The 15,953-nt window shown below is 31.4% G+C and overlaps 1 protein-coding gene across 1 annotated transcript; it reads left to right on the forward strand.

Annotated features, from left to right (window-relative positions):
- The first annotated feature begins 8,829 nt into the window (after window positions 1-8,829).
- On the forward strand, window positions 8,830-12,740 carry LOC142623510 (protein SULFUR DEFICIENCY-INDUCED 1). The gene is made up of 4 exons (XM_075796950.1): window positions 8,830-9,135; window positions 10,257-10,469; window positions 11,350-11,505; window positions 12,104-12,740. The coding sequence occupies exons 1-4, from the start codon at window positions 9,004-9,006 to the stop codon at window positions 12,509-12,511; spliced, it is 909 nt and encodes a 302-aa protein (XP_075653065.1). The 5' UTR covers window positions 8,830-9,003; the 3' UTR covers window positions 12,512-12,740.
- The last annotated feature ends 3,213 nt before the right edge of the window (window positions 12,741-15,953 follow it).

A 15,953-nucleotide genomic window follows, 5' to 3' on the forward strand; every position in this document is an offset into this window, starting at 1 on the left:
ATTTATTAAATCTCACCAAACATACTTGTTTAGCGTTGGTAAACGTATTTAATTACCTCAACTTTTTATGCCTCATAAACTAATATATTTCCTCCCGCTTGTTTTTTATGCTTCCTAACCTAAATTATTTGCACATGAGAAAACTATTGTCCTCATTAATTTATTATTTCTATCACTCATAATATTTATCTTTTGCCTTGGAGAAAATGTAATGGTAGCATCCAATGAACAACCCATTGGTGTAACTACCTGACTCGACTACCCAAAAGAACCTAAGTTTAACTTAATCGGCAACTTATCAAAACATGATGTATGTTACAACCACAAAAAGACCAAACAAAACTTAACCCACAATGCACAATTTCTATTGAGGTTGCTAGAAGAAAATGTGGAAGAAAACATGGTGTACACAGTCATGCTATCACAAACGAAAAAATAGCAACATAATTATTGTAACAATGTAATAAAAACCCTAATCTATGTGTATTGAAAGATCTATACTTTGGGGGATAAAGTAACACCTTTACATCATATAAGAGTAAACACTAAACTCAAGTAAACATCATTACAGATAATATCGAATACATCTAATAAAAGCATACAATAGAGGTAGATCAATTAATTTATGTAACACATGCACCTCTTTTTATCTTTTCTTTTTTCAAATTTGGCTGCACACTAACCCTTGACCAATTCAGCAACTTGATCTATTTTCCATTGACAATGTGATTTTTGATTTTTTTGATAATAGCCAAATTAATTGAAAAGGATAAATCAACTACTCCTAGATTATTTTTTTTTTATTTGATGTTGAGAACGGAGTGACCGTGACTCCGTGAATAAAGCTTCTTTCGAGGAAAATCTTTTTTTTTTTTCTATTTTATGTAATACCTAATTACTAATAAGAGGTAGGTTATAGAAGCATGATAGATTTAACCATAGGTGGACAAAATACTAATATTCATACAACAAGTAAGCAATGCCAAAATGTGCTAAAGCACAAGTGGGTTAAGTGTAATTAATTCTTTAAAAAAAAACTCATGTTTATTATTTAGCGTCCTAAATTAAATGTTTAGGGTGCTAATATATTAAACATTTTCTAAATACTTATACGATACTCCATTTTAATTCAATTTTGATACTCCCATTGGTAATATAATTGTTTATCGGTTATGTTATTGAATGGAATGAATAAGATTATCAAAATTGACTTTTTTTAATTCCATCCTTTAATTAATATTTGTACTAAGCACATCATTTTTCTATATTTTATGTGAATCTCGAATTTTTAATTTGATACACACACGTAGATATTAGATTTTAAATCTAAATCAAAATATTTTAAATTATAGTAATATGAGTAAATAATAAATTTTATTCGCTATTTTGCTAGAAAATATGGTAAAAATTTGTAAAACATGATAACATATCCTAAATGCATTAAATTACTTATTTAGCACCATCAATTAGTTGCTTTGATAATATATTACAAAATACCACCGCTTCCCCTTGGTGCGGTGGTCACTCCACAAGTATAAATACTTGTGGAGTGTGGGGGGTAAGGGTCGGGGTTCAAGTCTCCAAGAGAAACTTTCACACACATATACACTTAGATTAAACTAGAGTAGAAATTTTATCTTATATAAAAAATAATAATAATAATAATAATATATTACAAAATAAATAACATAAATATGCTACTAAATTGGAAATAGTAAAAAATAAAATAAAATAAAAAACCTAACATTTATTACCCTTTTTTAAGAAAAAAAATCCTACATTTATATAGTTTTTCTTTAGTCACGCATTATTCATTTTTTTTATACAAGATAGAATTTCTACTACAATCTAATCTAAGTGTATATGTGTGTGAAACTCTCTTCTAGAGACTTGAACCCTGACCCTTGCCCCTCACACCCCACAAACATTTATACTTGCATTATTCATTTAAATGCATAATATAGTTCGACATAATTGTATTTGCTTTTATTTTTCCTTTTTTATATACCGAATATTTAAATATCTTTCAAAATATTAAATCAGATGAAAAATATATGGACTTTCTTACCATATATATTTATTATGGAGTTTAATAACTATGAAATGGTATCCACAAAAATTATTTTGAAAGAATATGCCTCTATTACCTCCCCTTTGGCTCAGTGAAATAATGAACTGAACCTCATTGAAGAATATATAGATCTGCTTATTAAAGATAGCAATTTCTTTTCTTTTCTTTTCTTTTTTGGGTTAAGAGTCTTATAATTTAGTAATGTTCTCTTATATTCTTTATAAGAAGAACTAAGAATTGAATCTTCTCTCTCATTGTTGTATTTATAGAATTATTAAAAAAAATCATTTTCTTTCTTTGTGTGTCTATATATGTGTGTGTGTGTGTTTTTGTTGGTCAAGCAATTGTAATCTTAATTAGAGTTATAAATTCATCATCCCAAAACCTTTTTCAAATGGGCTACCTTTTGAAATAGAAGCTGTCCCTCTCCCTTTCCTTCTTAATGAATTGAATTTGGCTTTAAAAATAAAAAGGAAAACATTGGAGACACGTCTAAATACACCCAAATACATGAATAACATGTGTTGTAATTCAATTACAAATTGGCAGAGATAATGAGATAAGTATGTTATGAAATTGGGTATAATTGTATGAATGTAGCATAATTTTAGCATCCCAAATCCCAATTACGTAACAGTGATTGTATCCTTAGCTGGCTTGTGATGCTAGCTTGGTGTGGATAAAGAGACAGAAAAATCGTCAGTGTCCTTAGCCGGACAAACAAGCTTCTTAACAATGTCTTAGGTCGGTTTGGTTAAAGGGGTAAAAAAGTGGAAGTATAGAAAATCATAGGAAGATAGAAAAAATTTTAATTTCTCTTATTTTTGTTTGAATAAACGATTTTGAATAAATTTACTCATATACCCTTGTTAAAAAAATGATGCTCATATAAAACAAAAAAGTGACAAATAACCACAAAAAAAAAAAGAGCAATCATTCAAATTTATTAAAAAAAATAAGAATCATGTTCCAAAAAAAATCACATCTACTTTAATATATATCACGCCCAAGCCCTAGAAAATCAAAAGAAAAAAAAAAAGAGGCAACATTACTGCGTATAATCGGGAAAAGAGAGAGAGAGAGAGAGGCATGCCCAGGCCCTAGAAAAAAAAAAAAAGATGCAACATTACTGCGCAAAAAAAAAAAGCAACGTTACTGTCCAAAAAAAAAAGGCAACTACACAAAGCCCATGGACATTTTTTTTAATCAAGAAAAAATGCATCCCCTCTAAGTTTTCTTTCCATTTTGGGGAGAAAACATTTTGGTAGGCCCAATGAGAAAATACCTAGGCCCTACCATTTATTTTCTTTCCTCCTCACCCAATCAAACACATTCTAAAAAAGTTTTTCTTCCCATTTTCTCTCTAAAGTTTTTCATCCACTCTATTTCACCTCCAAACAACACGCACCCTTAATGCCTTTGTTTGTGAAGGCAATAAGTTATTGTCCACTTCTCCTTGCCATTGATCCCTCATCCCTGCTTCAATCAAAGGATGTTTCCAAAGTGAAAACAATTTTTTTTGTTTAATTACTGTTCTCTCCAACTTATGTACAATCTTTATTCTTTTCTCGATTCTAAAAACTTAAGTCGGGTTTTATAATTTACTAGTTTGTAATTTGTACATATGCATAAATGCATTTAAAAATAAACACTTTTTCATCATGAAAATATACATAATTAATCGAATTATTTGAAGAAAAAAAATAATCATAGTTAGATGCAAGTTAAAATTCTTGCCTAAGTTTAATACTACTTATAATCATTTTTATTCTAATTGTTAATAAGATAGAACATGTGATGATTTTTGTTGAGTAGATATATGATTTTTTTTTTTTTTTGTAACTCATTAATATTGGACTTTTAGTATTTAACACTCATTAACTCACCTGGCACAAAGATTAAAAACTTGAATGGATACATAGCACAATATTAGCCAAAACTTAATAGAAATATAATTTAAAATTAAATTAAATTTTCTCTCAATTTTGGCTATATATATGTGTGTGTGTGTTAGATTATAATAGATTGACCCCAGTTAATTAATTTAATTACCTAAGTTGATTAATTAAGTCAAATTACACGTAAATCGTATAGGCACAAAGAAATCACCAGATAAACTAAGTGCAACAAAAATTAAATTAATACAGTGATTTATTGACGAATGGGAAAAACCTCTCACAAGACTAAAATCCCAAAAGGTGAATTTCAGGTCACCACTCCCAAGAATCCACTAATCAATAATCAAATGATTACAAGTACGAAAAATCTTACCACTACCCTGGCCTATCCCAAAATATCAATCTATAGTTGAACCTTTGATTCAATACCCAATTAGACTTGATCTTATAAAAGACTTCTTCCTTTGTACAAATCTTCAATCTATGACTAAATCTTTTGCACAAATCTCAGTACGTGACTAACGCCAGCAACTTGATTGATTGTTGCTGGCTGCAAAGTTCTTCACTTCAATGATGTTGAAAATCAAGAACTACTTGGTTACAAAACCCTAAGGCGCACAAACGCAGTAGCTTCTCACAGAGTATATGTTCTAAGTTTCCGTTTTCGTACTTGTGGACTAATGGAGTCGTCACCTAGATTAGGTCTAAGAACCATATTTGGCATTTTGGGCCAATCACTTACACACATGAATCCACATACCAGATTATGGGTCCAAAATTTCGGTACAGCTTGAGAAGGTGTTAGGCAGCAAAGACTACCCCACTTGTGAGCCGGCCTCCATTATGTGTTGCTAGGCTATATTTAATTAAATAGTTTATTAAGAAAGCCCTAATTCTTAACCTAAACATACATTATGCACTTTAAATAAAAATAACACATACAACATTTTAAAAATATATCACAATATAAAAGGAAATAAATAAAACACAATCAAACAAAATAAATTAAATAAGGCAAGTTGACAATTAAATAAAACACACAAGCAGGAAATAATATCAAATAGACTAAACATGGTAAAAATACTAAAACAATCATGGAAAATAGTTAAACCTAAATAATTAACCTAACATAAAGTCAAACAGAATCAAAGATTATGTGAAAAATGATTAAAACAAATAAAAACAAGATTTCACCCTACTTTGGATTTGAGGTGCATGCGCATATTCAATTATGCTGTTAAGGTTTTGTTAGTGAATTGAAGGTAAGAGGGTGTTGGTCACTTCAAGGGGACTTGACCTCCATGAAAGATTAGGGAGAGAGAGAGAATGAGTAATGTATTATTCATCAATCAATGAATGAATCGGTTACAGAGGTTCCTTCCTTATACCTGTGGTGATCCTAACTAACTCACAGTACAATGATACAACTAACTCACACTCTTAACCACCCATCACTCTATTAACTAGTGTGGTAATCTTTAACCCCATAGTAACTAACTAATAACTACCTATCTGTTACAACCAATAACCCTCACATGTGCAATTACACTGCAATTGGAATATAGATTCCTAACATATGCGTATGCATGGTTGAACACGCGCACGCATACTCGATGATGTGCACGCATCCTTTAACACAAATTCGAAAAATTACATTTTTAGAGATTTAATCAAACAAAGATATAATATATGAGATTAAAAAAAAAAAGCATGTTAGAAACCCTAAAAACTAAACTAACATAAAACAAAAACACAATGCATCAACATAAACATAAACATGAAACAAAACAACTAATTAAACTAAACTATATAAAATAAACATACATGTTATACTTTACATGAAACCAAAATAACAAATCAAGGACAACAAGGATAGATTATAAACAACCTAAAATCATATTAGAACATATCAAACATAATTAAAACATCAAACATATCAAATAAAACAAATATAAAAACTATGTTAAGAAGGCCTAAATGGCCAAATACCACAATTTTCAGAAATTTGTAGCAAAAAAACACTGTTTCGAAACTAAATAGAAAAATACCACTTTTATAGAACTCGAGTTTCAGAAACTCGAATTCCAAATGGTACTCAAGTTTATGAAACTCGAGTTCCTCATTAGTTCCGCCACCGTGGCACTGTTGAGCTGGAATTTGTGTGATTAAAAAAAATAATGTGGTACTCGAGCTTGGTAAACTCGAGTTCCATGCAACACGGTACTCGAGTGTACCAGGCTCGAGTACTTATTATAAAAAAAATTATGTTAATGTTTATTTCTATGGCACTCGAGCTCACTAAGCTCGAGTACCTTGTAAGGAACTCAAGTTTAGTAAACTCGAGTTCCTTACAACGTACTCGAGCTTTCTGAGCTTGAGTGCCATAAAAATAAACATAAACATAATTTTTTTTTTTTTATAATAGGTACTCGAGCCTGGTACACTCGAGTACTGTGTTGCATGGAACTCAAGTTTACCAAGCTCGAGTACCACATTATTTTTTTTAATCACACATATTCCAGCTCAGCAGTGTCATGGTGGTGGAACTGATGAGGAACTCAAGTTTCAGAAACTCGAGTACCATTTGGAACTCGAGTTCTAGAAAAGTGGTATTTCCCTATTTAGTTCCGAAACAGTATTTTTTTGCTACAAATTTCTGAAAATTGTGGTATTTAGCCATTTTGGCCATGTTAAGAAACTCATGTGAATCTTGTTAAACAAATGAAGAGTTCATGGAAAGAACACTCACCTTACTTTAGATTATGAGTTCAGAGTTTGTTTAACCGACCTCTTAGTGCCTACAACACAAAGATTAGATTGATAGGATAAGAATAATCAAAAGAACACAATATTTTGTTAATAATCACAACTCAAGAACAAAAGGTTTAGAAAAGGTTTTTAGAAAACAATTTTTAAAAACAGATTTTCTAACTTAGAACTAACTAAAGAGAGCTTCTTTTTATGATTAAAACACGTGCTAAGGGGCTGCCCTCCAGTATTGAAAAGAGAAAAAAAAATGTTTTAGCGAAGATGGAGGGCAAAACATCACTCTCTCTAGCTAGGGTTTTGATTTAAGGCATAAGATGAATATTTATAAGTTAATATTAGGGTTTTTATACTTTTTAATGATCTTTGGAGCTTCTCAAGGGTCTATAAGCTAGCCCACATCAAAGCATGATATTTTGGGCCCTTAAAATGAAGTTTTAAAACCTAGAAAATTGGACTGCCTACTTGGCCTAACTTCAAATGATCATAGCTCACTCAATATAAGTCCAAATTAGGAAAGATTTATGTTAAAATTGAAACTCAGAATGTCTACTTTTCAATGAAATAAATTACACTCAAAAATTCCTTGTGGATCAAAAGTTTTGGTCAAAATAGTGAGAAAGTGTCAATTTTAGTATTGATTTCAAAGCGATTTGAGCACTTTTGAGTTTTGATTACTTTTGAGTTTTGATTACTTCCAAACAATTGTGAACTCTTTAATTACCCTTGTTTGACATATGTCAAGCTTATCATTGGGGTCAGGGACCAAAATTTTTATTAATGGGTACAAAATGCGATGTCTACAGTACTTGATAACTTTTAAAATAAGCCTTATATATACTAGGGTTGTAGAGAGAGAAATCCTAATCATTCAAGTCATCATGGGCCGAAATTCAAATTTGAGAATTTTGAATTCATACTCAATAGATCGAGCTTGTGTCAAGCTCCGTCATTAAATCTTAATAGCAGCTAATATCGAGTTTTAATGAAATAGTTTTTCTTCACTTGTTTCTTGGATAAGTCATCATGTCTTTAACGATACCATTTGTAAAGTAAACTTCACATACTTGATGATATATTAAACCCAACTTAGATCTATCCAATTACAAGTAAAGTGTATTTTGTCAAAAGATTTGTCAATACGTAGAAAATATGACCCTAACAATATATATGATTTACCCAAAAGGGTGTTGAAAAATAAAGAAGGAAAATGAAGTTAATAGGGCACAAATAGTAACCTGTAGGAGGCAATATTTTCAATCCTATTTTTGCATAGCCTTGTTTTTATGTGTGTGTGTGTGTTCTACTAACAAGTCTTTTAAGAGCTTAATGAGCCAAGAGCTATCAACATATTGTAATTATTTTTAAAAAGTTAAAGATTAATAAATTATTAATTAGAGTTGTTATTTAAGATTTTCTAAAAAAAATATTTACTTGTCAATAATGTATTTGTTTGCAAGCACAAATTTATCGTGGTTGTTTGTATTTTCTTTGATGTGTACAATTTAATTTTTTAATAAAAATATATAAAAGCATCATTTAATATATAAGATATAATGTATCTTAAGTTGTGTCCTTATTTGGGACTTGATAACAAAAGTCTTCTAATAAATATATAAACTGTTACAACTCCTTTTCGGAGCTATAATTGTTTATAAAAAAAAAAAAAATGGTTAATTGCACACAAGTGATGTCACAAAAGTTTACTAATTGTTATAAAACAAAAAGTTATAGTTTAAAAAAAAAAAAAGAAAAAAAAATGCGAGTGTGAGTGAGAAGAATCCCATTACAAGAAGATTCGCAGAAAACAGTGGGTCAAAACCGCAAACAAAGAAGAGTTATGAGGCCAAAACGAAAATGCACTATTTTATTTATTTATTATGGTTATTATAAATTTTAATTTTCGAAAAGAAAAGAAAACCGAAATGGCTAAAACATTTAGAGCAACACGTGTCAAAATCCAATACGTGGCAAAGGAACACGTCCAACCAACGTGAGCACATTCAGAAGGAGAAATGAATTGGGACGCAAACCCGACCAAGTTCATTCCTCTTCCCTCCTCTCCTCCCTCCCAAACCAAACATTAAAAAAAATAAAATCAGCATTCTGTCTCTGTCTCTGTCTCTCTGTCTCTCTCTGTGTTCATACCTCCAAATCTACTTTTTCTTCTTCTTTCTTTCATCACTACTACAAAGAGAGAGAGAGAGAGAGAGTGTGTTGTAAATTTTAATTTGTTGGAGGAGAGAGAGATATCAAATATCAAATCAGATGATGAAGAAGAATCAGAAGAAGGAATTAGAGGGCGGTTCTTCTTCACCTTCACCTTCACAACCACCGTATCATGTAATTCATAAGCTCCCACCTGGAAACACCCCTTACGTCCGTGCCAAGCACGTCCAGGTTACACCCTTCACTTTCTTTTCTTTCTATTTTTTCTCTTTTTTCCTCTGTTACTGTAAACGGTGCATTTTTAAGTTTTATATGTATGGACTTGTTCAGAACTATATATGAAAATAAGATGTTATAATTAATTTGATAGTTCTTAATTATTATAATTATAATTATAATTATAATGATGGGGAGATCTTATTTCTGCATATCTCAAAGGGACATTACTTTTTTATTTTTTATTTTTTATATGGCATGGGTAAGTGATCAGTATTACTAATTATAGAGTTTCAGGATAAAATTTAGTAATAGTTTTATGAATTTATGATGATGGATGGATTCCCATATTTTATGCTCACATCACAGACACACCAAAAAACTACTATTAGTTACTCTTCCATTAATAACCACGGGTAAAAATTTACGTGCTAATTTACACAAGAAAAAATTATCATTCTTGCATGAAGAAAGAAAGAGTGTTAATTATAATGTTGTACTCTCATAATAATTTTCTTCCTTTTTTAAAAGTATGAGACAGACTAGAGGTGATTTTATCATTTCTGAAAATTTTAAGAAATAATAACCACTACTACACTAATAATATCTCCATTTATTGAATTACTTTTTTGTATTTGTCGTTTCATGTTTTTTTTTTCTTTTTTTGGTGAGGCATTGGCTCATAATTGAGCAGATCATATAAATATTCATTTACTAATTAAAACAATACTACAAGATAAAATTTGTGGGTCTGGGCCATTTGGCATTTCTAATACTTAAAAAAATGAAAATAAAAATCCCACACGTACGTTATTCCATTCTTTGAACTTTGAAGTTTGAAGTCTAGAGTGGAGACGCAAAGTTGCGACTTGAAATTCTAGTATTCTTAATGTCGTTTTGTCATTTCTCACATTTAAAAGCTATTTATCATTATTTAAAAATGATTAAAAAAAATGCTATTTATCAATTTGGTAAGTACCAAGCTTCGAAAAAAAAAAATTCACTGTAGTTTGTCAAATGTTTTTATGAAATATTAAAGCTCTTTTTCAGTTAAAACTCTTCCTATATATATATGATAGTACAAAACTGATCTCTAATCTAAATGATTTACTAAATCTTTTGGGTTTAATTTACAGTTAGTTGAGAAGGATCCAGAAGCAGCTATAGTTCTGTTTTGGAAGGCTATAAATGAGGGTGATAGAGTAGATAGTGCTCTCAAAGACATGGCAGTAGTTATGAAACAGCAAGATAGAGCAGAAGAAGCAATTGAAGCTATAAAATCTTTCAGGGATCGTTGCTCCAGACAAGCTCAGGAATCATTGGACAATGTCCTTATTGACTTGTACAAGGTATACTTATATAACCAAATGAATTTTTACATCTTTATGGCTTAGGTTATTGCTAAATTAATAATCATTAATTACCCGTTTATCTTGTTTTTAGTTTTATATATATAGTTTAGAGAGGTGCTACGTCCACAACATTTTTACAACAATTTTACAACAAATCATAGGTGGTTAGTTGTTATAGGTTCAAATTTGAATCTAACACTAAGATTACTTTTTTGTCCCAACAATAACAACCAGTAACAACTTGCCACTTAGGATTTGTTGTAAAAATGTTGTGGACATATCATTTCTCTATAGTTTAAGATAGTGGCATCTTATTTTCACCATTATATTGGCAGTCATATTATATATGGCGATGTCTCCAAATTATATACTTCTCCATATCTTGTGGTTGAATGTGTTAAAAACAAAGGCCAAATTCAATTCAACAAGATCCAAGCTCCTATAAATAAAAATTTAAGCATTTCTTGTTGAGAAGCTCATAAATTTCTGCCATTTCTTATACAAACGTCTTTTCTTCATAATTATATTTATGAGACATCTCGTAAAGTTAGCATATTCAGAATTTTCTTACAGAAATTAATTGGATGCTGTTGGGGGTGAAAAGATGGAAACTTAGAATGTTACTACAAAATTTCTAATTTTCTTGTCCTTTTCCCCTGCTTCAGAATCTTCTATAAAGGAAACCCTTAGACCTCCTGAATATGATCTGCTCATATCTACAAGCACAAGCACTTCCACTTCTTTTATGTTTCTTATATTGTGTTTCTAGCTAGATAAAAGACAGTTGGGATTCTCTATCTGCCTTCATTAACTTTTTTTCTTTTTTCTTTTTTTTTCTAATTTTTTATAATGGCACTAACCATAATAAGTTTAGCAGAAATGTGGGAGAATGGAGGAGCAGATTGAACTATTGAAACGGAAGCTTCGGATGATTTACCATGGAGAAGCCTTCAACGGTAAGGCTACCAAGACGGCTCGCTCTCATGGAAAGAAGTTCCAGGTTACAATCAAGCAAGAGACCTCCAGAATACTGGTACTAAACAACATCTAAATTCTGCTTGGTACTTGTTTGTGCTTGTCAGCCTAGCCAAATTTTCAATTTTTTGTCACAATTGTGATTTTTTTCGTTCCACATTTTCTACTAATCAAGCATAAAACTACTAAGACATTTTAAGATTTTGTAAACTATTTCCTGACCAACCACAATTATGTCAACAAGTTTTGTTTGAAATCCTTATTGCTTGTTTTATGTCCCCTTGGAATTAAGGATTTCCTCTACTGCCTCATGTATATTCTATTTTGCTTATATCATGTATGAGTTGCCTGTTTTCACTTTGATTTACACGTGATCTTATGTTTGCATGTATAATCTTCTGTACCCAAAAATTACATAAATTAATAAATAAGAAGGAAGAGGCTTCATGAACATGAGCACTGGTTTTAAAATTCACCTTTGCTTTATCATGTAATTTTACATACGTAAATCTAACAGCTTTCACTTTGTATAATACAAGCACAAACTTCTTGGAAAAAAATTAAATAATCAAAGAACCCCACTTTGCATTTCCCTTCCCCAATTTCATTATCTAAATTGTTAGCATAGAGATGTGACTCTGGAAGTATTTGCACAGGGAAACTTGGGATGGGCCTATATGCAACAAGGAAACCATATGGCCGCAGAAGTAGTCTATCGTAAAGCTCAATTAATCGACCCTGATGCAAACAAAGCCTGCAACTTGTGCCTGTGCCTGATCAAGCAAAGTCGACATGCTGAGGCACAGTCAGTTGTTGAAGAAGTATTGCAGGGTAAATTTGCAGGGTCCCAAGACCCCAAGTCAAGAAATCGTGCAGAGGAGCTGGTGCAGGAATTAGAACAATACCAACCTGCACCATCATCTCCAAACATGTCAAGATTGAGTATAGAAGATGCTTTCATTGAGGGGCTTGACCAGTTGATGAACCAATGGACCCCAATAAGATCAAAGAGACTTCCAATCTTTGAAGAGATCTCTTCATTTAGAGATCAGTTAGCATGTTGATGTGGTCTTTTAATGTTTTATTGTGAATCTTGTTTGTTTATGTGGAAAAGGAGGGTGAGGAGAGATTCAATTGAATCTGGGGTGCCGGTGTAAGTGTAACAAATGAGCATTTTCATAGCAACTGTATATTTTTTCTTCAAGTGTCTTTTTTGTAATAGGAGTGCTTACGTTTTCTAGTGGGCCTGACTTGTGTCTTTTACCAGTTTGGAGATAGCATGATTGACCTATAGTTGGTTGTCCTGGTTGAAGAATAAAGAAGGCAGTAATGTGAGGACAAGCTTGTCTGTTAACGCGTTTGGAGAATAAAGTCCAACCTGAATTTTTCTTTACAACAATCATGTGAAAGCAATCTAGGCGATGCAAGCAAAAGGAATATACCATGTACTAAAGTAGTAGATCTACTAAACATGAAGTTTAGGGACCTTATTTAGTTATTTCACCAGTCATCATTTATCATGTATTTGCTTGATTTTTCTAATAAAACAATTAAAGTTTAACATAGAAAATAAAAATCAAACACATGGTATGCCATAATTGGTGAAACAAAAAATGAAACACAAAAAGTAGTACAAAAGATTTGAATAATCTAAGTTGTAATAAAAATTAATTATTATAAGTGAAATTAAATAACCTATCAATTATTATGACTTACAATATTGATGTAATTGTCAAAAAAAAACAAAAAATGTAACATCAAAGTAGAGAGAGAGAGAGAACCCTTACATTTAGGTGATAAGTTCATTGGCTTGGAGTGTGGCATAAACCCAGAGTTCCTTGGTTCCATCCATATCATTGGTTAATGAGTTTTCAAAATGTCTCATAGGTAAGAAGTACAATAGTTTTCATAATATCAAAAATAAATAAATAAAAATTGAGAGAGAGAGAGAGAGAGAGAGAGAGAGAGAGCCCTTTCTCTCAAGCGTGACTCTTTCAAATGACTATATATTTATAAAACTTTCCATTCTCAAATATTCAATATCCTTGAAAATCAAAATATTTTACATTCATAAAAAATTAGTTCTATTTGTTCCCTCGATTGGTACTTATATTCCTATAACAAATAAAACTTATTCTTCTTAAGAAATTACAAACTTTATACCCTAATTTTGTGGCTCACCAGGTAACTGGTTATGAACTCTGCTCCCTCTTACACAATATTTTGGCATCTCTCTATATCTTTTTGAGCTTGGTGAGTTCGTTAGTTAATTATTTCCACTAACTTCTTAAGCATATAAATTATTTTTTACATTCTTGATTGTGTGTTATTAAACTCGCTTTATTTCTATGTTGAATTTTGTTCCATTTGTTGCAAAAGCAACTAAATTTAAGTATAAATGTCATATTTCAAATCAATTGTTTCACATATAAATCTTATAAAAATAAAAATATTTATCTTTTCAATACTCTTTTTAATTACATAGTTGTAGACATCACATTTTGTATCCCTTACGACTCGGGCTCCCGTTCCCTAATGATATTGGAATTCTAAAGCCCAAGGTTGAATTAGGGCCTAATGGGAAGGAAATTGACTTGAGGAAGTATTTTTGGAAAAATATAACTCTTTTTGGACTAAATAAATCTATTTTTAGAAAATAAAGATCACGAAAACCCTAGGGCATGCGTACACATACACACGTATGCGCATGCATGCTCAAGCTCTACACTACGTGCGCATGCTTCAAACATGCACACGCATACACAGGGCATTCGTGCCCATGCTAGGGTTCCAAAAACCAAAAAAGAAAGGTTTTCTGCATTTAAAACTTGGTTTGAAATGAATCCCACATCGTCTTGGAGTCGCCCCAAACCCCTATTTTCAAATGGTAGATTTTCAAAGGAGGAGAAATTGTAAAGGAAAACACACGAGATTCACTAAAAAATAGTGAATCAAAGAGGGAATTTTTCATAAAATACCCTTAAGTCAATATTTTATTGTTGAGACATTTTCTGGTCTTGATCTTCAAGTTTCAAAGGTTTACTGACTAATTTTGGTTTGGTTGTGACTAGATTGATTGAGGGGAACGGTCAAAATCAAGCTCTAAAGAGTTCTTGTGTTGAGGTAAAGATTCTATCTTTGGCTCTTCATTTTTTCTTAGCTTTCTTTGATTCCTTTGTTTGTTTATATGTTTTAAGGCATTAATATATCTATTTAGTTTAGGTTTTTGTTTTGTTTTATGTCCAAAGCATGTTAGGTTGCTAGATTTCTGCTTTTGTGTTTTTGTTCTGCAAGTTTCTAGGTTTAGGGTGTGTATGCATGCGCATACTTACTGTATGCATATGCATATAACTAGGCTACGCATACATGCCCTATGTATGCGCACACATATTCGTGCCTAGAAACCCTAACCTGAGCCTTTTCACTTTTGTTTCTTTGTTTTGTTTATATAATATACCTCTATTTGAGTTGTTTTTCACATCTATAAGTCTCTGCTTCTATATTTTTGTTTTGTTTTTGTTTGTTTACCTCTTTGATGCTAGTTAGGGTTTTGATTTGTTTGTTTGCCATGAACATACATATGAATATGAACATGCATTGATACATAGGTGCTATGATGCAGTGAGATAAGTGAGGTAAGCCATGCACTCATATGAACATGCATTGATTTGAATATGATTTTTCTTTGGATGATGAACATGATTATGTTTGCTTGTTTGCCTTTTCCTTAATAATGAGATGCTTTTAGCATGTTTGTTCGAATCTGCCTTATGATGTTTCTGCCCTTGGAAATATATGTTTAATGCCATGATGGATGAATGATTAGGCTTGGAGATGAATATGTCATGTTTGCTTGCTTGCTTTAGATGCATGGGAGGGTGTGTGTGAGTTAGGATAACAATGTTGAGTGTGCCTTTAATGAGATTAAGACGTGGAATACAATGAGTGGAAGCCGGCCCACAAGTCAAGTGGGGTTGGATGCCTAATACCTTCGCATCCCCATACCTAAACTCTGGACACATGCTTTAGTAATAGATTAAGCTTTCCACGAAGGGTGCTATATTTATGGTTCATAAACCTAATCTAGGTGGCGACTCCATTTTTTCGCCGCCATGGTCCACCCTAAGCCAAGGCATACCCCCAAACACCCACTCAATTGCGAGCACTTACGCGCACAATAGCACAAATATAAGCTATTATAATGTTGGTTTCACACTGCCCCTACACACACATATATAAAACATGTCACTAAAAGGGCTTAGAGAATATAAAATTTTAAGATTAATATTAGTGAATTCATATATTTTATTATCCTCCCTAATTTAAAAAATGGACACTTGTTTTTAATATTCTTGATTGCATGTGTCATTAAATTTGCTTTTTGATGGTTTTTGTTTCTACCAAAGAAACTAAACATAAGGAAGAATGACATATTCGAAATCAGTCATTATTTTATTATTACTTGGATAATAGGTATTCCAAATAAAACTAGTTACTTATATAAAA

The sequence above is a fragment of the Castanea sativa genome, chromosome 2 (genome assembly GCF_040712315.1).
Source record: "Castanea sativa cultivar Marrone di Chiusa Pesio chromosome 2, ASM4071231v1".
NCBI lineage: Eukaryota > Viridiplantae > Streptophyta > Magnoliopsida > Fagales > Fagaceae > Castanea > Castanea sativa.

Coding starts and splice junctions, on each gene's coding strand:
- LOC142623510 (XM_075796950.1), top strand. CDS start 9,004: ATGATGAAGAAGAATCAGAAGAAGGAATTAGAGGGCGGTTCTTCTTCA. Junction 10,470..11,349: donor TCCTTATTGACTTGTACAAG/GTATACTTATAT, acceptor TAAGTTTAGCAG/AAATGTGGGAGAATGGAGGA. Junction 11,506..12,103: donor AAGAGACCTCCAGAATACTG/GTACTAAACAAC, acceptor GTATTTGCACAG/GGAAACTTGGGATGGGCCTA.